General features: G+C 40.1%; 2 protein-coding genes across 2 annotated transcripts; one reads left to right on the top strand and one right to left on the bottom strand.

The window, feature by feature from the left end:
- Positions 1–2,264: 2,264 nt before the first annotated feature.
- On the top strand, positions 2,265–9,554 carry LOC128195257 (uncharacterized). The gene has a single exon (XM_052872492.1). It carries the CDS (start codon positions 2,736–2,738, stop codon positions 8,487–8,489), a length of 5,754 nt encoding a protein of 1,917 aa, XP_052728452.1. The 5' UTR covers positions 2,265–2,735; the 3' UTR covers positions 8,490–9,554.
- A 2,777-nt stretch (positions 9,555–12,331) lies between these two features.
- Positions 12,332–15,865, bottom strand: LOC128195516 (uncharacterized). Its single transcript, XM_052873414.1, has 5 exons — positions 15,774–15,865; positions 12,973–13,077; positions 12,823–12,871; positions 12,647–12,742; positions 12,332–12,558 (listed from the first exon to the last, which is right to left on the bottom strand). Exons 2-5 carry the CDS (start codon positions 13,059–13,061, stop codon positions 12,469–12,471), a joined length of 324 nt encoding a protein of 107 aa, XP_052729374.1. The 5' UTR covers positions 13,062–13,077; positions 15,774–15,865; the 3' UTR covers positions 12,332–12,468.
- Positions 15,866–27,969: the final 12,104 nt, after the last annotated feature.

Genomic DNA, 27,969 nt, shown 5'->3' with positions numbered 1-27,969 from the left:
ACATGCATGTATTTTGAGTGTTGATATTAGAGGCTTGCCAAGTCTATTTGTGTTTGCTTTCTTGAGTGCATTGAGTGACATTGATTTACCTTAAACACTTGAGAGAAACACTGATAGTGCATCTGTGAGGTTTTGTTACTTTTGATTCACCTCTTGAGCTGATTGATCATTTTGCCGTGTCTTGAATTGCTTGGATGATTTCATGAGTATCTGCTTTCTCTGATTGATTCTGTGTTGGATATTGTCTACTTCTTTTCTTGGTCCAGATTCCTGGAGAACTGTGTAATTTTGTTTCTGTCCTTCTTGAGTCTTTGTTTTCTGTATGCTGAGTCTGTGTCACCTCCCTAGATGTCCTTTGAACTATTCCTTGATCTGCGTCTTGATTTTGCCCAGGAGTGCAAAAGACTAAGTGTGGTCTATTTTGATGAGTCAATATTTTATTCAATTCACTTAGTTTATTGTACCGAATTTAATCGGGAAATGGTGCTTAATTGTCCGGTATTTTCCCGTTTTTGATAATTGTGCTTAATTTGACCAAAAATTCTTATTTTAATTAATTTGAATTATTTGGACTAATTATTTGCATTATTAATTGTAGGGAAATTGTTGGATATTATTTGGGACATTTGGAGGTCAAAAGAAATTGCCACATCAAATATATTTTGAAATAAAATGAAAGAGAGGTGTGGATTTAAGAAATGAGGTGGTGCTGGAAGAGAAAAAAAAGCACACACGGCCCAAAGCAGTCCAGCACGTTCAGAAGGCAATTAGCAACTTGGAGAGGGGTGCACGTCCAGCTAGCATTGAAGTGATGTGACGGTGAGAAAAAAAAGTGGTCCGGAAGGAGGCTTCACTTGGATTCACGGGTCAGCACGTTCAATGAAGAAAGGAGTGCACAGTGTTGGAGAGAATGGGGTAACACATAGCAAGAAGTGAGGCCCACGGCTGCACGTCACGCTCCTCAGCCTTCTACCACGTTCCAGCATCTTCAGCACGTTGAGATGTGGTAATCCAGAAACGAACCACGCTGGCAGCAGGCTGAATTACGCACACGGCCCACAACGTGGAATTCTGCTTCAATTGGAAGAGGGGTGTGTCCAGCAGTCCAGCTGTCACGGGATGGAGAATGGGAAGCAGCAAAGGTGGAGGTGCACACGGTCCAGCAAAAAAAAAAGGAAATTTGGAGGTGCAACCTAGGAAAGGGGTCCAGCGGACTCTCTTTGGGGGGGGGTCATTCACCCTTGTTTTGAGAGCTGAAGGAGCTGTTCCAGCCACTACTCTGGAAAGTCTGGGCTTTGAAAAAAAAGAAAAGGGAAGAACGGAGGTGGAGAATGGAGGGTTACGGCTAGGATTCTTTTCTTTGCACTGAGCGGTTCATCCCGCGGGAAGCAGCCGCAACCCACTCACTAATTTTCATTTTATTTGTTTTTGGCTGGAACGTTTTCTTTTGAAAAGAGAATGTGAACATTGCACTTGCCAGTTTTTGTTTTTTTTTTGGAAAGTTCTTGGCTTTGAACATTTTTTTAGCATGAATGAAAGGCTCATTTTGTTTATTTTTAAGAAGAGAAGCTGCACGTTCAAAAAAATGAAGTAGATTAGGTTACGGAGAGAGAGAGAATGGAGCAGTGCATTTCATTTGGGAGAAAGAGGTTAACATGTTTTGCTGGAAGAAGCGGTACTCCAAAGTCTTCATTTCAAAGCATTGTTTTATTTATGGAGCTATACGGTGATTAAGCATGGATGAAGTTTTATTTTCTTTCTTTTAGAGAACTCTCGGTTTTCATTTTTCTTAGAGAATAGGATGTTGTTTTAATTAGAAGAAAAGGTGGCCCACGCTGATTTGCATTGTGCAGCTCCTAAGGAAACTTTTGGTTCAATCCTTTTACTATTCAATGTTTGTTTTTACTGTTGCCATGATGAATTATATTTAATGCTTAGCTCTAGGATGCATTCACACGTTGATTCAGGGGAGGCCCACATTGCACTGGGAAACTTTGGTTCAATTCTTTTATATCATATGCATTTAGCTTGGAAGCATCATCTTTATTTCAACTTACTACTCACGCATTTATTCTAGTATTTCTTCCGCATAAATATGCATTCCATTTTATTTCAGTTGCATTGGGCTTTAAGGGGTGACACTTTGAAATTCAATAGTGTCAAATGAGTGTTCAGATTTCTCTAATGCATTTAAATTAGTTTTCGCTTTAAGAATGTTTAATTTATTGTTATCATGTGGTCTGTTCTGTTCAGTTTATTTATCTTCTTGCACTTCCAATTTCCTCACTTGTTTTAGAAACCGTTCGGTATTCATGCTTTGTTAATTCATTTCACTGTTTTCAATTATGTTTGGTTGTATTTAATTTCCAGTCTTAATTTACATCATTTTCGAATCACAAAAACACTTTCAAAACCCCCCCCCCCCCACTACGTGTTTGATCTGAGACTTGAACCAAATTTGGCCCTTGAGAGACGACCTAGGAGTCATTTCCTAGTCTATACTGCATTCTTTTATGCACAACTTTTGTTGGGAGGTGCGACCCTCTCATCAAAATGGCGCCGTTGCCGGGGACCAACGGTTCAGTTTTAGGTTTTTTGTGTTGATAATGTGTTGTTTGTGTGTCGTGTTTTGTCTTGTATGTTTGAGTGTGTGTGATTTGTTTGTTTAGGTTGTTTTGTGTGTTCAAAATTTTTGTGATATCGTTTCATGATTTTAGGGTGCTGTGACTTAGTTCATGACTAGGGGAAATCCTGGGCCTATACCACCCTTTGATCCTGAGATTGATAGAACTTTTCATAGGTTAGCTAGGCATTCTAGGAATTTATCTTTAGAGTCTGTTTTTGAGTCTAATCCATTGGATACTGTGCATCCCACTGCTGAGTATTTTGTGCATACTGCATCTACTGCATCTGTTGCATCTGCACGTGATTCTGATTCTGATTCTGTTGTTTTTCACACTGAGAACAATATGGCACAACCTCCACCTCGCGAGAGGACTTTTAGGGAGATGGCTGCACCTGATTTCGATATCGAAAGCTTGTGCATCCAATATCCTGATGAGGACGTTCCATTTGTTCTCAAGACTGGACTGATCCATTTGTTGCCCAAGTTTCATGGTCTTGCAGGTGACAGTCCTCATAAGCATTTGAAGGAATTCCACATTGTCTGTTCTAGTATGAAACCACATGATGTTCCTGAAGAGCACATCTTCTTGAAAGCATTCCCTCATTCATTGGAAAATGTTGCTAAGGATTGGTTGTATGGTTTGGCGCCTAGATCCGTCACTAGCTGGGATGATCTGAAGAGGCTGTTCTTAGATAAATTTTTTCCAGCAGCCCGGACCACAGCTATCAGAAAAGACATAACTGGGATTAGGCAGCTTGGTGGAGAGAACTTATATGAGTATTGGGAGAGATTCAAGACACTTTGTGCTAGTTGTCCCCACCATCAGATACCTGAGCATCTCCTTGTCCAGTATTTCTATGAGGGTTTGAACAACATGGACCGTGGTATGATTGATGCTGCCAGTGGTGGAGCTATTGGAGACACCACACCTGCCGAGGCCAGGCAATTGATTGAGAAGATGGCCTCTAACTCCCAGCAGTTTAGCACCAGGAATGATGCCATTGTGGTGAGGGGCGTACATGATGTTGTTGCCCAGTCTTTATCAGCTGTTGAAAGCAAGTTGGAAGGAAAGATTGACTCTCTTACGAAGTTGGTGACACAGTTGACTACCAACCAGAGATCTGCAGCTCCATCTGCATCTGTTGCACGACTATGTGCTATTTGTTCTTCCAGTGACCACTATACAGATGCTTGTCCTTCTTTGCAGCACTCTGCTGCCTCTGATGCGCCTCAGGCTTATGCTACAAACATCTACAACAACAGGCAGCAACAACAGCAAAATCATGACTTATCCAGCAACAGGTACAACCCAGGGTGGAGGAATCACCCCAATCTGAGATGGAACAATGCGCCACAGCATCAACAGCAGACACCACCTTTCCAGAATGCTGGAGCACCTAACAGATATGTGCCTCCACCTATGCAACAACACCAGAGGCAACAACAACAGCAGCAACAAGAGGCACCTGCCCAACCACCTGCCCAACCTTCCACTTCGTCTGAGCCTTCATTGGAAGAGTTAGTGAGACAGATGACTATGCAAAACTTGCAGTTTCAGCAGGAGACTAGAGCTTCCATACAGAGTCTCACTAACCAGATGGGTCAGATGGCTACTCAGATAAATCAGGCGCAGTCTCAGAATTCGGATAAGTTACCATCCCAGACTGTGCAGAACCCAAGGAATGTGAGTGCCATAACCCTCAGATCAGGGAAGCAGATTGTTGTGCCTTCAGAGCCCGTTTCTACACCTACATCCATGCCTGCTACTTGTCCTAGAAAGAACGACCATGACGGTCCGAGCAAGGCATTCGAGGTGGGTGAATCTTCTTCTCCAGCTGGTGGTTCTTCTTCAGGTGGATCTTCTCCCTCTTCCACCACCACCGCTGCCGCACCTTCTCCATTGGTTGACCGACCTATCCCTCTACCATTCCCTTCACGGGCATTTCCTAGCAAAAAGATGGAAGATGTGGATAAGGAAATTCTGGAGACCTTCAGGAAGGTAGAGGTGAACATACCTCTACTTGATGCCATCAAGCAGATACCGAAGTATGCCAAATTCTTGAAGGAGCTGTGCACACACAAGAGGAAGATGAAGGGAAATGAGAGGATAAGCATGGGAAGGAATGTATCTGCGCTCATTGGTAAGTCGGTCCCGCACATCCCTGAAAAGTGCAAGGACCCAGGTATATTTTGCATTCCTTGTGTGATTGGAAACAATAAATTTGAAAATGCCATGCTTGATTTGGGTGCTTCTGTTAATGTCATGCCTTTGTCTATATATGCATCTTTGTCTCTTGGTCCTTTGCAAACCACGGGTGTGGTCATTCAGTTGGCCAATAGGAGTGTTACCCACCCAGCAGGTTTCATAGAGGATGTCTTGGTTAGGGTTGGTGAATTGATTTTTCCTGCTGACTTTTATGTTTTGGAAATGGAGGAGGGATTCTCTCATGGATCCGCTCCCATTATCTTAGGCAGGCCATTCTTGAAAACTGCCCGAACTAAGATTGATGTGTATGCTGGAACTTTGTCTATGGAATTTGCTGATATTGTTGTTCATTTTAATATCCTTGATGCAATGAAATTTCCAGCTGAGGACCATTCTCTGTTTAGGATCGATGCATTGGATGACATTATTGATAGATATGTTGTTGATGATTTTGATTCTTTGCATAAGAAAGAGCATTCTTTTCTATCTTCTCTACATACATGCATTGAATCTGAATTTGAGAATGAGGTTGATTTTGAAGAGAATTTTGATATCCATGATGTTGATGATGTTTTTGATATGGATGATGTTGATAATGTAATTGTCATGGATATGGATTTGGAGCGTGATGAGATAGGTGTTCCGCCTTTACTTGTGAATTCTTTGGAGTCAGAATGCACTAACCACTTTGTAGGAAGTACAAATGAATCTGACTTGCAGGCACCTACTCTTGAGTTGAAACAGCTCCCAGATAACCTCAAGTACGTGTACTTGGAGGATGATGAGAAGAAACCGGTGATCATTTCCACCTCCCTTGATTCTGTTCAAGAGGAGAAGTTGCTTGGTGTGTTGAGGAAGCACAAGAAGGCCATTGGTTGGAGTTTGGCTGACATACCTGGTATTAGCTCATCCACATGCATGCATAGAATTCTTTTGGAAGATGGGGCAAGGCCAGTGAGACAGCCACAAAGAAGGCAAAACCCTGTAATCATGGACGTCATCAAGAAGGAGGTGACCAAGCTTTTGCAAGCTGGGATCATCTACCCTATTTCAGACAGTCAGTGGGTTAGCCCCATCCATGTTGTGCCCAAGAAAACTGGCCTCACTGTGGTGAAGAATGAGAGGGATGAGCTTATCCCAACTAGAGTGCAGAACAGTTGGAGAGTCTGCATTGACTATAGGAGGCTCAACCAAGCAACCAGGAAAGATCATTTCCCCCTGCCATTCATTGATCAGATGCTGGAGCGCCTGACAGGTAAATCTCATTATTGTTTTCTTGATGGTTTTTCTGGTTACTTTCAAATAAATATTGCGCCTGAGGATCAAGAAAAAACCACATTCACCTGCCCCTTTGGCACTTTTGCCTATAGGAGGATGCCCTTTGGTCTATGCAACGCCCCTGGTACTTTTCAGTGGTGCATGCTTAGCATTTTTAGTGACTTTCTTGAGAATTGTATAGAGGTGTTTATGGATGATTTTACTGTGTATGGGTCCTCCTTTGATGCATGTTTAGACAGTCTGGAAAAAGTTTTGAAAAGATGCATAGAAACAAACCTTGTTCTCAATTTTGAGAAATGTCACTTCATGGTTGGACAAGGTTTGGTTCTAGGGCATATCATTTCTGAAAAAGGAATAGAGGTAGACCCTGCTAAGATATCTGTGATTTCGCAGTTGCCTTACCCCTCTTGCGTGCGAGAGGTGCGATCTTTTCTTGGACATGCAGGTTTCTACAGGCGCTTCATCAAAGATTTCAGCAAGAAGGCGCTTCCTTTGTCCAGACTGCTGCAGAAAGATATTGACTTCTCTTTTGATGACAGATGCAAGCAGGCGTTTGATTGCCTGAAGGAAGCTTTGACCACCGCCCCTATCATTCAGGCACCAGATTGGACAGCCCCATTTGAGCTCATGTGCGATGCGTCTAATTATGCATTAGGGGCTGTCTTGACACAGAAAATTGACAAGCTGCCGAGAGTGATCTACTATGCTTCACGCACTTTGGATGTTGCCCAGGCAAATTATACCACCACTGAAAAAGAGTTGTTGGCAATTGTTTTTGCCCTTGATAAGTTTAGGTCATATTTGCTTGGATCACCTGTTATTGTGTATACTGACCATGCAGCTCTAAAGTTTCTGTTGAAAAAGGCGGAGTCAAAGCCTAGATTGATCAGGTGGATGCTACTGCTCCAGGAGTTTGACTTGCAAATTGAAGACCGGAGTGGAGCACGAAATTTGGTTGCAGACCACCTAAGCCGGATTGAAAAAGCTGGGAATGAAGCTGATATGTTGCCCATACAGGATACCTTTCCTGACGAGAGTTTGTTGATGATTTCTTACTCTCACCCCACTCCTTGGTTTGCACACATTGTAAATTATTTGGTTGCTTCTGTTTTTCCTCCCTTAGCATCACGTGCTCAAATTGCTAAAATTAAGAGTGATGCTAAGTATTATGTTTGGGATGACCCATATCTGTGGAAGTTGTGCAGTGACCAGGTTACTAGGAGATGCATTCCGGACCATGAGATTGACTCGGTCCTGCAGTTTTGTCATGCCTCCTCACCTGGTGGTCATCTGGGGATACAGAGAACAGCTCGCAGGGTGCTGGACTGTGGTTTTTATTGGCCTTCCATCTTCAAAGATGCGGAGAAGATCTGCAGCACTTGTGAGCCTTGTCAGAGAGCAGGAGGATCAATTTCACAGAGACAAGAGATGCCTCAACAACCTATGTTGTTCTGTGAGGTGTTTGATGTATGGGGTATAGATTTCATGGGTCCTTTTCCTGTTTCTTTTGGTTTCTGTTATATTCTCCTTGCTGTGGATTATGTTTCAAAATGGGTGGAAGCTAGAGCCACCAGGACTAATGATGCTCGGGTTGTTGTAGATTTTGTTAGATCTCACCTCTTTTGCAGGTTTGGAGTGCCTAGAGCAATTGTTAGTGATCAAGGAACCCATTTTTGCAACAGATCCATGCAAGCCTTGCTCAAGAAATATGGGGTGACGCACAGAGTTTCTACACCTTACCACCCCCAAACAAATGGGCAGGCTGAGATCTCCAACAGGGAGATTAAGAGGATTTTGGAGAAGATTGTCCAGCCCAACAGGAAAGATTGGAGCAATAGGTTGGACGATGCTCTTTGGGCTCACAGGACAGCTTACAAAGCACCGATAGGGATGTCTCCCTACCGGGTTGTCTTCGGAAAAGCATGTCACCTACCGGTCGAGATTGAGCATCGGGCATATTGGGCTGTGAAGATTTGCAACTTCTCCATGGACCAAGCTGGAGAGGAAAGAAAGTTGCAACTGAATGAATTGGATGAGATCCGATTGGAGGCATATGAAAACTCGAAGTTCTACAAGGAAAGGACAAAGAAGTTCCATGATAGTTCTATTGTTAGAAAGGACTTCGAGGTTGGCCAACAGGTTTTGTTGTATAACTCTAGACTCGGCCTCATGGGTGGTAAGTTAAGATCAAAATGGACTGGACCTTTTGTTGTGACTAATGTTTATCCTTATGGTGCAGTAGAGATCCAAGGTCCATCTACAGCTAAAAGCTTCAAGGTGAACGGGCATAGACTGAAGCCTTTCCTCAGCAACCCTTCTTTAGTGGATGTAGTGGTGGAGGAGACGTCTTTGGTCCACCCCACCTATCCTCCCATCTGACTCAGGGAGTTTCTTTTCTCCTCCCCTCCTCACTTTTATTGCACTTTGTCGATATCTGATGATTGTTCCGATTGTTTGGTCTACTGATTGTTACACACTGAGGACATTGTGTCGTTTAAGTGTGGTCTATTAGGGGAGGTTGTTTCTTTGTTCATGTTTCGGTTTTTATTTGTTGTATCTTGTGTACAGTTTTGCATGCTTTTTGTAAATTCTGGATTGTGGTTAGGTTGTCAGTTTTCTTTCACTTCATTGATACTCTGAGATGTTGGATTCCTTGCTTTTCTTTGCTTGGAAGATGATCATGATGTTTGAGAGTTGAATTGATTGTGACACAAATGCCCTGTGTGAGATTTGAGCCACTTTATGTTCTTTCTTGTGTGTGATATGTCTCTTGATTGCTTGCGCATATGCCTTGGCTTGACTCTTGTTGATAATTCTTGATTGATATGCATGTTTGGAAGTGATAAAGGCAATTTTGTTCTTGAGCCTCTCTAGCCAAATAAGCTTACCTTGTTCTAATCCTTTGAAAACCCTTTTTTTGAGCCTATACTTTCCCCCATTTCTTTGTTTTGAATGCTCATACACTAGCCCTAAGTGAAAAACCATGATTACCTTAACCTTAGGGAATTTTGGAGCTTTGGAAGTGTTTTGGGAACAAGTGTGGTCTCTTGGGGGTTTCTGATGAGTTGGCTAGTTGGTTCCTCTTCTTGTTTTGCTTTGGTAAATATATGTGTATCTTGTCTTTTACACACTCAAAGGCTCAACATTTAGTCATTTAGATTCTAATTAAAATTGTAATTTCGTTTTCTAGAAGCCCTTAATTAGAATTAGGTGTTTTGGACCCTTTTAGGGGCAATTTTGTAAAAAAGACCCATTTGTAGGACATGTGCCTTTTTGATTAGGGTTTTTAATTGATTGTGGACCCCATTTGGAGGAGAACTCTCGGCATTTTAGAGAGCCCTAGCCAACCACACAAAAAACGTTTACACACTTCATTATTTTTTACGTTTTTGGAGCCTTTCTCTCTTAGGGTTTCTTGTATGAACACTCTTATGGAGAGCTTGACTTGGGTGTCTCGTTTTTGACCATTTCAATGAGCAAGATGCAGATTTTCTTCTTCTCTTAATTTACTCTTGGTTGTCTTAGCTTATTGGTGGTGAAAAACTATTCATTTCCACTTCCATTTGCTTGTTCTTGGTGCTTGGAGTTTGAGTTTTGGAGCTTGTCTTTGCATTTCCATGGTGGATGTTGGGTTTGAGTAACTTTATATTTCGTTTTCCTCTCTCTTTGCTGCTGTTCCTCTCGGTTTTTATCTCATTCTATATGGTTGGATGATAAAAATGAAGTTCTATGTAGTTTTAGGTTGAAGAGAGCTTAAGATGATGTGTGGGTGTTGTGGGTTTAACTCTTTTCTTGCATTTTTCGGTTTTGAAGCTTGAGACAAGGTTGGGATCAGATCTTGGGGATGTTATGGAGGCTGGACAGAGCTGGAATTAATGGTCTTAGTATTATTTTCGTTTTTGCAAAGAAACTTGAAGAAATGGTAGTGTTAAAGATGGGTTGATGAGTAGAAGTTTGGGTTTATTGTTCTTGTGTTCATTTGCAACCTTAACTTTGGTTTCTTGAAGTTGTTCTCTGTATTGAAGAGTGGAAGAAAGCTTTTGGATGCATAATTCTTGAAGAAAAACCGTTTGGAGGTTGTAGGAGAGAGGAAATTGCTTCATTTAATTTTTACCACTTTTGGACCAACACAAAAGATGCTTATTTTGACCCAAGGAATGTTTCCACTTTGAGAATTGGCCTTTGCTTGTTCCAGCCGTGAATTGCAATGAGAAATGGAGGTTTTAAGAGTTTGTTTTCATTTCATTTAGCTTACTTGGCACATTGGTAGGAGCACCCATGGTATCTTCCATTTGCACATTGGTCTTTGAAGCATTCTTTGGCATTTCCACTTGGTGGTCCATGTAAATTGTGTGCTTTGGTGTATAAAATTATTTCTTTGCTGCATGGAAGGAGAGAGGGGACGGTCTTGGAGAGTGTGGAAGGCACATGCTTAATTTCTTGAAAAATGGTGCACATGGGAGAAGAAGTCAACACATTTTGTGACTTATTTAAGGTGAAATTGAAGTTTGACTTGGGTGCATGATGACTCACGGCCATGTGTTCTTTCTTTGGCCAATTGGACTTTTAAATTCATTTGTTAATTGCCATTATGACAAGTAATTTGCTAGGATTAAATTAGGCTTGTTGGTTTCTTTGGTTTTTAATTAATTTAATTAATAGGTTGAGTTTATGTGTTTGAGTTAGTGTTGCATTTAATTATTTTTAACTGTGTTTGTTAATCAGTTTGTAACAGTTTTTTATGTTTGAATGTTGTCTAAAGCTTTTAATAGTGCTAGTTTAATAACCATGCTAGCTTAAATTAGTTTGTTTGCATCTGTGTCTTTATTAAGTTCTTTAATTTTTGCAAAACCTTTTCAAACCCCCCCTAATGTGTTTGACCTATTACCTGAACCACAATTGGTCCTTGAGAGACGACCTAGGAGTCACTTCCTAGTACTATACTGCATTCTTTTATGCACAACTTTTGTTGGGAGGTGCGACCCTCTCATCATTAAGGTAATCATGGTTTTTCACTTAGGGCTAGTGTATGAGCTTCAAAACAAAGAAATGGGGGAAAGTATAGGCTCAAAAAGGGTTTTCAAAGGATTAGAACAAGGTAGGCTTATTTGGCTAGAGAGGCTCAAGAACAAAACTGCCTTTATCACTTCCAGACATGCATATCAATCAAGAATTATCAACAAGAGTCAAGTCAAGGCATATGTGCAAGCAATCAAGAGACATATCACACACAAGAAAGAACATAAAGTGGCTCAAATTCTCACACAGGGCATTTGTGTCACAATCAATTCAACTCTCAAACATCATGATCATCTTCCAAGCAAAGAAAAGCAAGGATTTCAAACAAATCAGAGTATCAATGAAGTGAAAGACACATCTACAACCTAAACAAAGTCCAGAAATCAAGAGAAACATGTAAAACTGTATACAAGACACGACAAAAATAACCTAGAAAAGAAAAAAAAATTTAACTAAGAAAACAAAAACTAACAAAGAAAAATAAAAATCTCCCCCAATAGACCACACTTAAACTACACAGTGTCCTCAATGTGTCATAAGCATAAGATCGGAAATCAAAACAGTCAACAGATCATGGACAAGTGCAATAAAAGTAAGCAAAGGGGGAGAAGAGAGAAAGGAAACTCCCCTGATCATGGTGGCACACTGGTGCAGAAACGGCTTTTTACGTCCGATATTTTGGCCTTTTGACGTCCGGCGTACGACGGACGTCTATGCGGTAGACGTCCCTCAGACGTCCGTCCTGGCACGACGGACGTCTATATGAACGTCCGCTGCCTGAGGACGGACGTCTATATGAACGTCCGCTTTGCCTGAGGACGGACGTTTATATAAACGTCCGCTGCATCAGGACGGACGTTTATATAAACGTCCGTTTCCTGAGGACGGACGTTTATTATAAACGTCCGCTGCCTCAGGACGGACGTTTATATAAACGTCCGTTGCCTGAGCACGGACGTTTATTATAAACGTCCGCGGTCTGAGGACGGACGTCCATATAAACGTCCGCTGCTGTCTGAGGACGGACGTCTACCTTGCTGAGTTCTTTTGGTGTAGGGCTGGGGTGGGACGTCCGTATGTGCACAGACGGACGTCTATAGACGTCCGACTGTACACTAACGGATGTCTAGTGGGCGTTTTTTTTTAAAAAATTTGTTTGTTTTTTCAATAGAACCACACCTGAAAAACAGAAAAATGTCCCAGAACAATTCTCCAATAACATAAATATGCGTTTTATATAAACAAAATTCTACTTAATGTTCAATCCACTACCAAACTATTAACATAAAAATAAAACTAAAACCAAACAATGTTCAATCAAGAAGAAATATAACTATTCCTAACTCCATCTTTGTAGAAGATAAGCGGTCCACTCCTGCCTTATCTGGTTAATTGTGTCCTCTGTAATAGGCGATGTAGTCTTGAAGCGCTGCAAAATTCAAGAAAGATTCATTATTGTTTCATATATAGTTGAAGATGATTTTGATTTGTAATGTATTGAAGGTATACATCATTACCTCATTCCAGTCATCTGTAATGACAGCTCGAATGATGGTCTTAATCCAACACATCACATAGAAGCCACATTCCCATGAATCTACCTGCTGGTTACACTAAAATAACAAACTAAATAGTTAAAAATTTAGATCATTCAATAACATAAATGAATTAGAAACTATAAATGACTTACAACCTTTGGATACAAAATTTGAACCAATTGACCACGAGATTTACCAATAACTCTGTACAGATTGAAAACACAAAGTATAATTAATATGACTATTTTATCATAAAAGTTGAAGGTTAACATCAAATTGAAGTCATTTTTTGGAGAAACACTTACCCTTGAAGCATGGTTCTCAAGTCATTTTTCATCTTCCTGTGCAACGAACAAAACCATATAATTTTACATTGTTTGGGAATGATAACCATCAGCTGCCAGTGAGACCTATCACGAAGGACAAATAGTTATTCAACTAATTAAGGAAACTATAATAATAAATTGACCACATATAAAAACACGTACCCGTCAATGTATGGCACAAGGTATACGTCTCTTTTGGACTCATCCATCCATGTTTGCAAATAATGTTGTCTGTTTTGAAGTGTGTTACCCGACGGTTGAATGGTCTGAGGTTCAACAAATCCGTACATGGAAGACCGACCTTGGTCTACAACGATTGTGTCCATGTACCTAAAACAACAAAGTTAAGTCGTTAGAAACTATATAAGAATGTAAATAAAAGTAATATCAAAGACCAAATTGACTAACTTACATGCACCACAGCTGAATGATGGAAATATTCAACATCCTGTCTCCCTCAATCACCTCCAATGCATCAGAAAATGTGATATAAACTGGCACATGTGGGGGAAGACCAAATACCCTCAAATCCCAGTATAGTTCTAATGATGCTTTCTTCAATCTGGGTAATTTTGTCACTAACTTTGATATAGGATCATCCTCTGCTTCAGCCATGTCATCATCTTCATGTATGACTGTATCATGAATTGGCTGCTTCTGAGGACGTGTGAACTGAAGATAAGAATTTACGTCAAAGCTTTATAAACAATTATATGAAGACAATTAACATAGAAATACTAAGGAAAAAGACATTATACCTGTGGAGTCGCGATGTGGGACATGATCAATGCTCTAGGCCAGGCAATAAATGTTCCTATGGCCTCCCCCACAAAGTTAATTTCTGGAGTGGGTACAGGCACCTGAGCCTGGGGATCCCGAACCTCGTCAATGGTCACACGCACGTGCTGGGGTAAAATGACCTTTAACACTATAACCGCTCAAGTTTCCATATGCTGGGAAATCATTTATAGTGCAAAACAACATTGCACGCAAACGGAACTGTTCCTGAACATGTGAATCAAACACGTCGATGCCTTCTTCCCACAACAATTTCAAATCATCAATTAAAGGTGCTAAGTAAACATCAATGTCATTTCCAGGTTGTCTAGGACCCGATATCATCATGGTCAACATCACATATTTTCTCTTCATGCACAACGAAGGAGAAAGATTGTAAATCATCAACATAACTGGCCACGAACTGTGTTTGCTACTTAAGTTTCCATAAGGATTCATACCATCAGTTGCAAGTGCAAGCCTTAAGTTTCTTGGATCTGCACCAAATTCAGGGAATTTGTCATCAATCTTTTTCCATTGTGGAGAATCAGCAGGGTGTCGAAGAAGATTATCGCACTTTCTTTCGTCAGAGTGCCATTTAAGGTTCTTTGCATCTTCTTTAACAGAGAACATACGTTTGAACCTAGGTATTATAGGCAAATACCACATCACCTTAGCAGGTGCACCATCATTACCTTCATTACCAGTGACTCTGTCAGATTTCTTTTTAAAACGGGATAAACCACATGTTGGACAATAGTTTAACGAAGCAAACTCCTTTGTGTACAAAATACAATCATTAGGACAAGCATGTATCTTTTGATATTCAAGACCCATTGGACATAAAATTTTTTTGGCCTCGTAATTACGAATAGGTAGAGTATTATTTTCTGGAAGCATCTCCTTCAACAACTCCAACAACTCGGTGAAACTTTTATCGGTCCATCCATTCCTTGCTTTTAAACTAAACAACTTTAAAGTTGAAGACAAGCGTGTAAAGTTTGAGCATCCTGGGAACAACGGTTGCTCTGAATCATTAATAAGAGTATCATACAAATTAGCCCTTCCAAAATTATCTTCACCGACATCACGTATCATGTCCTCTAAATGGTCACTCATCCATTCTTCCACATAATTTGTTCCTCGTGACGTGGTAGGCTGCTCAAGTACTTCTCCATGCCAAGTCCAAACGGTATAAGTCCTCATTATGCCGTACATGAATAGATGGTCACGCACATTGCCTAAGTCTTGGCGTATTTGATTAAGACAACGCACACAAGGACAAAAATATGTCCCGTTGACAGACTTAGCATTTTGTTCAACATATTGCAAGAACTGCGAAACACCCTTGTCATATTCTTCACTCATGCGACGTTCGTTCATCCATCTTCGATCCATACTATGTTCGTAAAATCATCAGTTCAAGTGTTTTAACTCTCACAAGGTTAGGCCCTACCCATTCAAAAAAATTAATTTTCATAATTTGCTGAGCCACGTGCATTGAAGTCTACGTCATAAAATTGATACAATTTCGGCAGCATTTCGCATTGGTCTCCAAAATACACGAAATGAGAGTAGTCAACGATGACCACAATCAAATATGCATCCGGAGAACAACACAAGTACTGAACCGAAATTTCATCAATCTTATCCTTAAACTCCAATTGACATGGTATTGCAAATTATGAAAATTAATTTTCTCAAACTGTCCAATCGGACAATTCAAAATTTAACACAAACGATTAAAAGATTAATCGTTTGTCTTAAATTTCAAACGGGAACTAAGTGTCACTCAATGTATGGCAATAACTAATACACATTTTACACAATAACACATACATGCATACACAAAATTTAACAGTCAAAAACGTCCATACACTAATACACATTTCGCATTAATCGTTTAACACAATAACATAACTAATACACATTTTACAGTCAAAAACGTCCATACACAAAATCCACATACATGCATACACAAAATTTTCAACCAACAAGCTAACCTGAAAAGTAGATTCCAAATGAGAAGGAGGGAAGTGGAGGAGTAAACGGCCTAACACGCAGTCCAAAAAGAGTCAAGGAAGCCGCCCAAGAACACGCAAGAGTCTGCAAAAAAACGGACCCAAAACAATTTTTAATCGGTTCAAATCAAAGACATTTCATCACAGAGCAATGTAATCGGATTAAATGTAATTTTAAACGGTCCAAAAGTGAGAAAACCAACCTCGAATATCAACGGCGCAGCAGCAGAGTCGGCGTTCGCGGGGAAGAAGACGAACAGTGAATGGTCTCGGTTCGCGCTTCCCATTTTAATGAACATAGACGTCCGGGCCACGTGGGCCGGACGTCTATAATATTATAGACGTCCGGCCCGCCACTAATATGACGTTGTAATGAATTTAAAATTGAATTTCGCGGGGCTTTAAACGTCCGTTCACATGGCTCGGACGTCTATAATTTTATCAACGTCCGTCCCAAGACGGACGTCTAAAATTCTGATGAAAACCTAAACGATTCAATTACCCATGTCAGTCCTCAGAACGTCCGTTCTGAGGGGCGCGGACGTCTATAATATTATAGACGTCCGCGCCCCATAGGACGGACGTTCAGCGGACTTAAAGTAATTATTACCCCACCCACTCTGTCAATCCTCTGAACGTCCGTTCTGAGGGGCGCGGACGTCTATAACATTATAGACGTCCGCGCCCCTCAGAACGGACGTTCAGAGGACTGACAGAGTGGCTGGGGTAATAATTACTTTAAGTTCGCTGAACGTCCGTCCTGTGGGGCGCGGACGTCTATAATATTATAGACGTCCGCGCCCCTTAGGACGGACGTTCAGCGGACTTAAATCAATTAGTACCCCAGCAGCTCTGTCAGTCCTCTGAACGTCCGTTCTGAGGACGGACGTTCAGGCTCTCCCAGGACGGACGTTCGAGGTTAATGAACGTACTCGCCACGCGCACGGACATCCGCTCACCTCAGGATAGACGTTCCAGGACTGAAGCCAATATTATAAACGTCCAGCTCGACCCAGGACGGACGTTCAGAGGATGACTCTGTCAGTCCTCTGAACGTCCGTTCTGAGGACGGACGTTCGGGCTCTCCCAGGACGGACGTTCGAGGTTAATGAACGTACTCGCCACGCGCACGGACGTCCGCTCACCACAGGACGGACGTTCAGAGATTGAAAACGTTAGCCTATAAAACGTCCGTGCCCCTGGGACGGACGTCTATAATACTATAAACGTCCAGCTCGACCCAGGACGGACGTTCAAGGATTGACAACGGCAGCCTTTAAAACGTCCATCCCCCTGTGACGGACGTGTATAATGTTATAAACGTCCAGCTCGACCCAGGACGGACGTTCAGAGATTGACAACGGCAGCCTTTAAAACGTCCGTCCGCTTGTGACGGACGTCTATAATGTTATAAACGTCCGTCTCGACCACGGACGGACGTCTAGAGTTCCACTTATTTACTATTATGCCACCGGTCACATATATACGTTGGGGATTCGTTGGACGGACGTCTATTGGGGGACGTGAAAAGCTGTTTCTGCACTAGTGGCAGTTGCCAATTTTGGACTTTCAGGGAGATGTCTTCCACCACAGGATCCAGCAAGGAAGTTTTGAGGAAGAATTGCTTCATCCTCCAGATTTGATCTAGCAGGGAGATGTTTTCCACAGCTGGATCTATGCAGTGATTGTTGATGAGCAGGTTCAGCAGCTGCCTGTTGATGTTGAAACTTTCGTGAATGCTGGCACCTTTGTCTTCCAACACGGGTGCATGTTGGTCAAATTCATTTGTACCTCCTGCAATAGGGTTAGTGCAACGTGGTTCCAAAGAAATAACATGCAGGGGTATAACACCCAAATTATCATACTGAACCTCAGATACATCCTCAGAACATGAATCAATTTCAAAATCACATGCAATATCAACTACAGACTCAGATTCATGTTCAATGCATGGAGAATAAACATTCGGATGCGATAGCAAAAATTGGTTCTCATCATGCATAGAGGGAAAATTAAAATCAGACTCAACAACAATACAATCATCAACATACCCCTCAACAACATAATTATCAACAAAATCACATTGAGGTATGTTTACCTCCACTTCCCTAAAGATTGGTAAAGTGGTGGAATATGAAAGTTGTCTACCTGATTCAAAATTACTGCTTATACCTGCCTGGTCCTCAAAATCTTCAGCAGTCTCCTCAGGTGCAAGGGTAGGGACATAGGATGATGGGAAAGTAGATGGCACAGTAGTAAGCTCATGACTCTTCTCCCCATCTTCTATGTTGATGCCACTATCATCCTCATCTGGAATCTGAACGGTCTGAAATGGTAACTCTGAATTTTGAGACTGTTCCTGATTTAATTGAGTAGCCATCTGCCCTATCTGCATTCAAGCTCTGAATGGACGCTCTAGTCTCTTGCTGAAACTGCAGGTTCTGCATGGTCAACTGCTCCAACAACTCCTTCAATGTAGGCTCAGAAGTAGAAGGCTAAGGAGCTATTTGGGCATGAGCATCATATTGCTGACTTTGGTATTGCTGGACTGGTGAAGGCATAAAAGTACTCTGGAATGGTGGTTCTTGATAATGATGCTGTGGAGCATCATACCATTCCAAGGTAGGGTCATTCCATCCAAGACCGTTGCTGTAAGCATATTGCACAGGGGAAAATTTGCTCAGAAACTGATGCTCAAGATATCCCCAATCGGTAACGGATCTCAGAGGAAGAGAGTCTTTCCAGTCCTTAGCTGCTCCTTGTAATGAATGCGGAAATGCGCTTAAGAAAATGTAATCAAGAGGGACATCTGGAGGCTTCATTGAAGAGCACATGATGTGGAGCTCCTCCAAATGTCTGTGTGGGCATTCTCCTGCAAAACCATGAAACTTAGGCAGCAAATGTATCAGTCCAGGGGTGAGATCGCAATGAAGATCATCCTCCTTAAGTGAAACCGGCTCACAAAGAGCACTCTCAGAAATTAGAGGATGAGTCATATTGTTCTCAACATAGAAGTCAGCAGAATATGAATTACAATCAGAGTAACATGCAGAAGGAGAATCATAATCAGAGGCACTAGCAAAATAAGCAGTATTCACAAAATCAAAATAGGTAGACATGGAAAAAGAAGAATACTAAAAATCACGAAACAAATAAATCACAACACATTTATACATGCAACACACACACACAAAACAGAACATCACATCACATCACATCACATCACATCACAACACAAGACAAAACACAACACACACTAACACAACAGAAAGACCTAAGACTGAACCGTTGGTCCCCGGTAACGGCGCCATTTTGATGAGAGGGTCGCACCTCCCAACAAAAGTTGTGCATAAAAGAATGCAGTATAGTACTAGGAAGTGACTCCTAGGTCGTCTCTCAAGGACCAATTTTTGGTTCAGTCTCAGATCAAACACGTAGTGGGGGGGGGGGGGGGGGGGGTTTGAAAGATTTTTTTTTTTTTTTGTGATTGCGGATGAACTTGAATAAAACACGAATGCAAACATAAAATGTAAATAAATAAAAACGATATCAAATACAAAATTTAATCATTGGTCTATTAAGCTAACATTACAACTAAATTAAAGAAACTTGTATGACCCACTCAAAAAGCAATTGATAAAATAAAAAAATTAAAATAAATAAAAAAAAACATATTATTCAACTAGAATAAAAGAAGCTACGGTTTAGCTATGAAAATGGAACGTTGATTGCAGTAACTTGCCACCCACTTCCATAACCGAAAACAATAATCTAAAAATAAAATTTCGTGAACAGTGAGCTAGAAAAATGAATACGCTGCTTCCAAACTAAATGCATTTAAATGTATATGGTATAAAAGATTCTCGGTGCTAGCATTAAAACATAATAAATCAACAAACACATATATTTAAAACCAAACAAAACCACTGCTTAAGCAAAGCAAATCCTAAATGAAGTCAGCACCGAAATTTTTAAAGCAAGCCATATAATAAAATGCAAATAAAGCCCTTGCTGGTTTCTTCTAAGTGAAAATCACCATTTAATTCCCTGTGCTTCTAACAAGAATGAAACGTGTTTCTCCTAGCCAAACCGTGACACCTCTTTTCCAACTCCACGTGTGCACCGCTGCACATTCAGCTGAACGTTCCCATGCTTCTCACTATCCCATTCAATAGAAAACTTCCTCGAAAAAAAGTCCCTGGAGGTGGCGGCTGGAGCCCTCCAAGTGTACACACCCCAACCTCTTCTCCCCCTCTTTTACTGCAGCCCTGGACCGGGTGAATCATTTTTTCTTCCAGCACCACGTTTTTACTTCTCTGCTGGACCGTGAGTGCTTATCTTCTTTTTCTCCCTGTGGCAGCTAGCTAAAAGAAAAACCCCTGCTGGACCATGTGCTGGATGCACCCCCTTCTCTCCTCAACGTGGCAGCTGAACCGTGAGCTCCCTGGATGTGCTGGACGTAGCACCCTTCTCCATTCAAGCACCGTGTATCCAAAGCTGCTCCTACTGGACCAAGGCCAAGTGAATGTCCGCGTGTCTCAAGTGTGGACGTGGAAGCTGGACGTGTGTGCAGCTGCTTGCTGGATGCACCCCGCTGCTGTCCAAGTACCTCCTCAACGTGCACACCAATTTACTGCAAGCGTGGGCCGCTGCACCTCCAATGTGCTCATGGGCCGTGACCCTCTTCCGTGTGGGCGTGAGTTTTTCCAAGCCATGAGTGGTGGCCCTCCTTCTTTGTTTAATTCAAAATGCTTGCCAAAATAAATGGGTTGCCGTGTGGTTTGTGTTATGCATTCTTTACGTGAAATACTGGCCTCAAAGTAATAAAATAGAATAACACTTCTCCCAACCAAAACCGTGAATGAAGCGTGGTCCCTCCATCATTTCACTTCTTCAGCACTTTGCATTTTGGAGCTTGCCAACGTGACTTGTCCATGGGCCATGTGCTGGACGTGTGCCCCCTTCCAAAATTAATTTTCCAATGGACCTTAGCTATTACAAATTCAAGAAAAATATTTATCAACACACAGAATAAATAAATGCAGTGCAAGTTCTTCTAAGCACACTGTGTGAATGTTTTTCCAAATGTCCCAAATTATTATCCAATAATTTTCCTATAATTAATAATGCAAATAATTAGCTCAAATAATTCAAATTAATTAAAATTTGAATTTCCGATCAAATTAAGCACAATTGGTGAAAACGGGAAAATATCGGACATTTAAACACAATTCCCTGATTAATTCTAGCACAATAAACTAAGTGAAGTCAGTAAAATATCGACTCATCAATGAGTTAAACAAAGCAAGCAATAAGCAAAGAGGAAAAACAAGCATGTATCTTAATATAAGACGTTAAAACAAATTCCGTATATGAGAGTTTCACAAGACTATATTGATTCCCCAACAACAATACAAGGTTTAGTTCACCATATTCATGGTGAAACTAGATGAACAATAATGAAAGAATGAAAGATAGAACCCTAGAAAGAGGAGGAGGTAGCCTGAACATCCAAGATCTTCCTTCAAGGGGTGGAAAAGTGAGTGTTTGCTTCGTCTCAACCAAAGATACAAACCCTAGGACGTCCTAAAGCTTATATACTATTCTAAAAATACATAAAATTAGGCCCAAGCCCAAAATAGTGCCGCTCAACGGTAAACTACCGCTCAGTGGTAAGTGCGTGAGTTGTTTTTCTCCCCTCAGCGGCCTTTTCACCACTCAGCGGAGCCAACGTGGGTTTGAGTGCCGCTCAGCGGTAAACTGCCGCTGAGCGGTACTTGCGGCGTCTCCTTTTGCACTTTTTGATGTCTTTTCTGATTCCATCTCTATCCTTCTTCACTTCTTTCACCAAATTCACCTTAAAACCTGCATAAAAACACTGAAATCAAGCATAAACCTGTCCAACTCTCTTATTTCTAAAAATATAACCAAAAGCATGATTTCAAGCTAGTTTCTACGTGTTAAAGGTTGCTTTTAGTATCAATTTTAAGCATGAAAATAACAGTTTTTCAACTGTTATCACAACCCCAAACTTAGAACTTTGCTTGTCCTCAAGCAAACAAGATGTAACTCAATCTTCTACCAATCCTTATAATGGTTCACTCATTCAAAAATCTTCTTTTCAAGATAAGTAAAGACTTCAATCAAACTCATGACAAAGATTTCAATCAAGACGTGCACATGCTTTGGTGTTCACAAAGTCACTTAATATCCAACAAATGCTATTTTTCATGAATGATCAATCAACTAAACATGGATGTTCATGTGCTCAATGAATATTTCCTCACTAGGTAAAGTGTTTCACTCTACACAAGTGTATAAGAGGTAATCACTCATTCACTCTACTATCACAATGTCACATGAATCAACTTTGCCTTTCATTTAACCACAATCAAATAAATTCACAAGCATGCATCATCACAAGGACTTTTTCAATGGCTTATAATGTGGCTGGCCTAACAAGAAAATTGGTTTTTCTAGATCACAAAACTCTCGAGTTAAGAGAATCATATCAACACAATCATTCTTACTTTTCCCAACTTTCTTTTGCATTGAGCTTTGCTTTTTCTTTTCTTTTCTTTTCTTTTTCTTTTTCTTTTTCTTTTCACATTCTTATTTCTTAGCTCTTAGCTCAATGCTTTGAATTTCCCTTTCTATTTTCCAACAACCCCAAACTTGAACATTTATCAATACCACAAAATATTTTCTACTTAACTCAAGGTAAGACTTTTCAACAAGGGTTTTCAAATCATGTTCAAGGCTAAGGGTTCAAAGGATAGAACACAAAGTGTTCTTTTTTAGTGGCTAATTTCGTGAAATTGGCTAATATAAGGTTACCAACAAATGGCCTTGATCATACAATGCAAACAAGCAAGTAATTCAATCATAGAAAACCTGGGCAAAGTCATTCATGCTTCCAAAGTAATAGCATTCAATCACAAAAAAAAAACTCTGAAGCTCAAAACCTCTCATATAAGCTCATTCACATTTGACATAAACATCCTGCTTAATATCACAATCACAATCACAACATCATGCATTTGTTCACAAAGCTTGTGAATCACCTGTATAAGCATATAATGTACATCTCCACATCAATCCATATCAAAGTATCATCAAGCATTACTTATCAAACAATCACAATCATAAGCAAACCATCATAACAGACAAATTTTCCAATTGAGTACATCAAACCTTATTCTAAAACAACAGTAAATAAGTTCAGAACACTGGGTTGCCTCCCAGTAAGCGCTTGTTTAACGTCACGAGCCTGACCCAAAATTTCAAGGATCAACCAACTGCATCATTGTGGACAAATGTTGCACTTCTCCCCCTAAGTAAGGCTTGAGGCGTTGACCATTCACCACCCAGCTTTTTTGTGGATCATCAGCAGCTGGATTAAATATTTCAATTGCTCCATGTGGATGCACTCCTTTTACTACAAATGGTCCTGACCATTTTGTCTTCAATTTCCCAAGGAATATCTTCAATCTTGAATTGAATAATAGTACCTGTTGTCCTGGATTAAAAACTTTATTTACCAACTTCCCGTCATGATATAATTTGATCTTATCTTTATAAGCCTTGGATGAATTATATGCATGTAATCACATTTCTTCAAGCTCCAGGATCTGCCTTCTGCGTGTGCCTTGAGTTTCATAAGGATCAAAATTCAAAAATTTCAAAGCCCACAACGCTTTATGCTCCAACTCTACTGGCAAATGACATGTTTTCCCATAGACTAATTGAAACGGTGATAGTCCCATAGAAGTCTTCATTGCCGTCCTATAAGCCCAAAGAGCATCATCCAGCTTTAGTGACCAATCCTTTCTTGAAGAAGTCATTGTTTTTTCCAGGATCCTTTTTATTTCTCTGTTAGATACCTCAGCTTGTCCATTGGTTTGTGGATGATAAGGTGCAGCTACCTTATGTTTCACTCCATAATGTTTGAGTACTTTTTCTAGCTGATAATTGCAAAAATGAGATCCCCCATCACTAATCAATATTCTTGGAGTTCCAAACCACGAAAATATCTGCTTCTTCAAAAATTTAATTACCGTGTTAGCATCATTTTTAGGACAAGCTAATGCTTCCACCCCTTTACTCACATAATCCACTGCTACCAAAATATATTCATTGTTAAAAGATGGAGGAAAGGGTCCCACAAAATCAATACCCCAACAATCAAAAACCTCAACCTCTAAAATGCCTTGTAATGGCATCTCATGACGTTTAGTGATTGTCCCTGTTCTTTGACACTTATCACAATTTCTAGCATGATTATGAGTATCTTTAAATAGAGTTGGCCAATAAAACCCTGATTGAAGAACTTTTGCTGCTGTTCTTTCTCCATTAAAATGTCCTCCATAAGGTGAATCATGACAGTGCCAGAGAATTCCTTCTGCTTCTTCATTTGTCACACATCTCCTCAAAAGATTATCTGCTCCAATCTTGAACAAATAAGGATCATCCCAAACAAATTGCTTGGCATCATGCAAAAATTTCTTTCTTTGTTTCCAAGTTAAATCTTCTGGCATGACCCTTGCAGCTTTGAAATTAGCCATATCAGCAAACCATGGCCTCTGCTGAATATACATGAGTGCTTCATCTGAAAAAGATTCCCATATCTCTGATTCCTTGCTAGTAACCTCCTTGTTAACTAACCGTGACAAATGATCAGCAATCAAATTCTCACTCCCTTTCTTATCTCGGATCTCCACATCAAATTCTTGCAAGAGTAATACCCATCTAATCAGCCGTGGCTTAGAATCTGGCTTTGTCAACAAGTATTTGATAGCTGCATGATTTGTGTAGATAATCACCTTAGACCCAATAAGATAAGGTCCAAATTTTTCTAGAGCATACACTGTGGCTAGAAATTCTTTCTCTGTGGTAGCATAATTCAACTGAGCATATTCAGGCTTTGCTGGCATAATAAATTGGATGAAAAATCCGCTCTGTTCGCTGGCCAAGAACAACTCCTATTGCATAATCACTTGCATCACACATTAGCTCAAAATTTTTATTCCAATCCGGGGCTACAATTACTGGAGCTGACACTAATTTGCTCTTCAATATGTCGAAAGCTTTCAAACATTCTTCATTCATCACAAAAGAAGCATCCTTCTTAAGAAGATTACTCAATGGTTTAGCAATTTTTGAGAAATCGTTAATGAATCTTCTATAAAATCCAGCATGACCTAGAAAACTCCTGATCCCCCTTACATTTGATGGTGGAGGTAATTTCTCAATGACTTCCACTTTGGCTTTATCTACCTCAATCCCTTTAGCATAAATTTTATGTCCCAGCACAATTCCTTCCTTTACCATAAAATGACATTTCTCCCAATTAAGAACAAGATTTGTCTGAACACATCTTTTAAGAACAGTATCCAAATTCGCCAAACACCTTTGGAAAGAATTTCCAAAGACTGAAAAATCATCCATGAAGACTTCAATACACTTTTCTAAGAGATCTGCAAAAATCGCCTGCATACACCTTTGAAAGGTAGCTGGAGCATTACACAATCCAAATGGCATCTTTTATAGGCAAAGATACCAAAAGGACAAGTAAAGGTTGTCTTCTCTTGGTCTTTTGGATCTACCACAATTTGATTGTATCCAAAATATCCATCTAGAAAGCAATAAGAAAGCTTGACCTTCTGATCTTTCTAACATCTGGTCCATGAAAGGAAGAGGAAAATGATCCTTCCTAGTGGCTTTATTTATCTTTCTGTAATCAATGCACATTCGCCATCCAGTAACTATCCGAGTGGGAATAAGTTCATTCTTATCATTGTGAATTACTGTCATTCCTCCTTTCTTTGGAACCACCTGAACTGGACTTACCCATTCGCTGTCAGAGATTGGATAAATAATATCAGCTTCTAAAAGTTTTAACACTTCTTTTCTGACCACCTCCTTCATTACAGGGTTTAACCTTCTCTGTGGTTGAGCACTCGGTCAATAATCCTCTTCCATAAAGATCTTATGCATACAATAAGTTGGGCTAATACCTTTAAGATCTGATATTGACCACCCAATTGCTCCTTTATTAGCTTTCAGAATTTCTATCAACTGTTCTTCTTCTTGTAGAGACAAAGAATTACTGATGATAACTGGCTTTTTTCATCTTCTTCTAGAAAAACATACTTCAGATGTGTTGGGAGTCTTTTTAATTCTGGTTTCATTACTTTGACTTCTTCTTCCTTATCAATTATTTCAAACTTTGTATCCTCTTATGGAATTTTTTTCAATGTTTCCAAGTCCATCAGACATTCTGCAATTAATTTCTCTTCTCCTTTATCTAAATCTTCATGAGCATCAATAAGAGTTTTCTCCAATGGAGAAACATACCGCACCATCCTTTCTTGCATCACACAGATTTCATCAAGTTCGTCAAATTGGAAACATGCTTTATCATCATTTGGATACGTCATGGCTTTAAATACATCAAAGGTGACTTCTTCATCATGAACTCTCAATTTAAGCTTGCCATTTTCCACATCAATTAAAACTCTAGCAGTCTTCATAAAAGGTCTGCCAAGAATGAGAGGTACATCACTGTTTCCTTCCATCTCCATGACAATAAAATCTACTGGGAATACAAACTTGTCAACCTTCACTAACACGTCTTCCACCACTCCACATGGATATTTAAGAGAGCTATCTGCCAGTTGAAGAGCCATTCTGGTAGGTTTGATTTCCAAACCCTCAATTGTTTTACACATGGATAACGACATTAAATTAATGCTAGCTCCTAAATCAATCAATGCTCTTCCAACTTCCAAATTTCCTATGGTACATGGAATAGTGAAACTTCCTGGATCTTTAAACTTAGGAGGTAATTTCTGTATGATTGCACTGCAGTTACCCTGTACCTTGATAGTTTCCTTCTCAATGTATTTGTTTTTCTTTGTAAGTAGTTTCTTCAAAAATTTTGCATATGATGGCATCTGTTGCAATGCTTCAAAGAATGGTATGGTGATCTCTAGCTTCTTAAACAGCTCCATGAATCTTTCCAATTGTTTTTCTTTCTCCTTCCTTGAATAGCTCTTTGGATAAGGAATTGGTTTTTCAAACTCTCTTTCTTTTTGTCTCTCATCTCTCTCTTCTCTTTCTTTTTTTTCTTTCTTCTCATCTTCTTCTTCTTTCTTTTTTTCTCTCTCATTTCTTTCTTTCCACTCACATGTTTCTTTTTCACTCTCATTTTCTTTCTCCTCTCTTTCTTTTTTTCTCTCCTCTAACACCTTACCACTTCTGGTCACAACAATTTTACACTCCTTTCTGATATTACCATTTTTCATCTCGTCAACTATTCGCTCAATATGGATCTTCATATTTTCAAATGCAACTTCCACATTCTTACAATAAGATGCATTCGTCTTAAAGAATTTGTGGAAAGTCTCGTCAAGTTTTGTTGTCTTCTCAGATGGAGTAGATTGTATTTGCCATTTTTGCTATTGCCATTGAACCATTGAAACCTTTTGTATTTCTTGTTGTAATTGAGAAAGTTTCATAATTACTTCTTCCAACTGTTGATAAATAATTTTATTTTGAATAAGTAGAGCATCATTTGATTGTAGCAACTCCTTCTGACTAGGATATCCTCTTTCACTGTTGAGCTCATAGTCACTAGTAGCCATATTGTCAATGATTTCTGTAGCTTCCTCTGGAGTTTTCCATTTGATATTTCCTCCTGCTGAGGCGTCAAGCATCATCTTGGTTTGTGAACCAAGACCTCCAAGGAAGATTAGGACTACTTGCACATCATCAAAGCCATGCGTGGGTGTCTTTCTTAATAAGCTTTTATATCTGTCCCATGCATGCCCTAGTGATTCCTCCATGCCTTGCCTGAATGATGAAATCTCTTGCTTCCCTTTATTTACTTTTGATTATGGAAAGTATTTGTTTAGGAACTTGGTCACCACTGCTTCCTACTCTGTAAAGCTTCCTTCTGGAAAAGAATTTAACCAAAGCTTAGCGTTGCCTCCTAATGAGAATGGAAACAAGCTAAGTTTGATTGCTTCGTCCGGCACCCCATTTATTTCACCGTGTTGCAGATCTCATTAAAAGTTGTGAGGTGCTCATATGGGCTTTCGTGAGACAACCCATTAAATTGATTACTCTTCACCAGTTGGATTAATGCTGGCTTAAACTCCATGTTGGCTGCATTGAC

This window comes from Vigna angularis, chromosome 2, assembly GCF_016808095.1.
Source record: "Vigna angularis cultivar LongXiaoDou No.4 chromosome 2, ASM1680809v1, whole genome shotgun sequence".
Lineage (NCBI taxonomy): Eukaryota > Viridiplantae > Streptophyta > Magnoliopsida > Fabales > Fabaceae > Vigna > Vigna angularis.
This window is presented reverse-complemented; position numbering and strand designations above follow the sequence as displayed.

Bases quoted from the DNA above. Each gene is read 5' to 3' on its own strand.
- LOC128195516 (XM_052873414.1), bottom strand. From the start codon at position 13,061: ATGGTTATCATTCCCAAACAATGTAAAATTATATGGTTTTGTTCGTTG. The intron at 12,872-12,972 runs GTAAGTGTTTCT...CAATCTGTACAG, and splicing joins TTGAGAACCATGCTTCAAGG to AGTTATTGGTAAATCTCGTG. The intron at 12,743-12,822 runs GTTGTAAGTCAT...TTGTTATTTTAG, and splicing joins TTCAAATTTTGTATCCAAAG to TGTAACCAGCAGGTAGATTC.
- LOC128195257 (XM_052872492.1), top strand. From the start codon at position 2,736: ATGACTAGGGGAAATCCTGGGCCTATACCACCCTTTGATCCTGAGATT.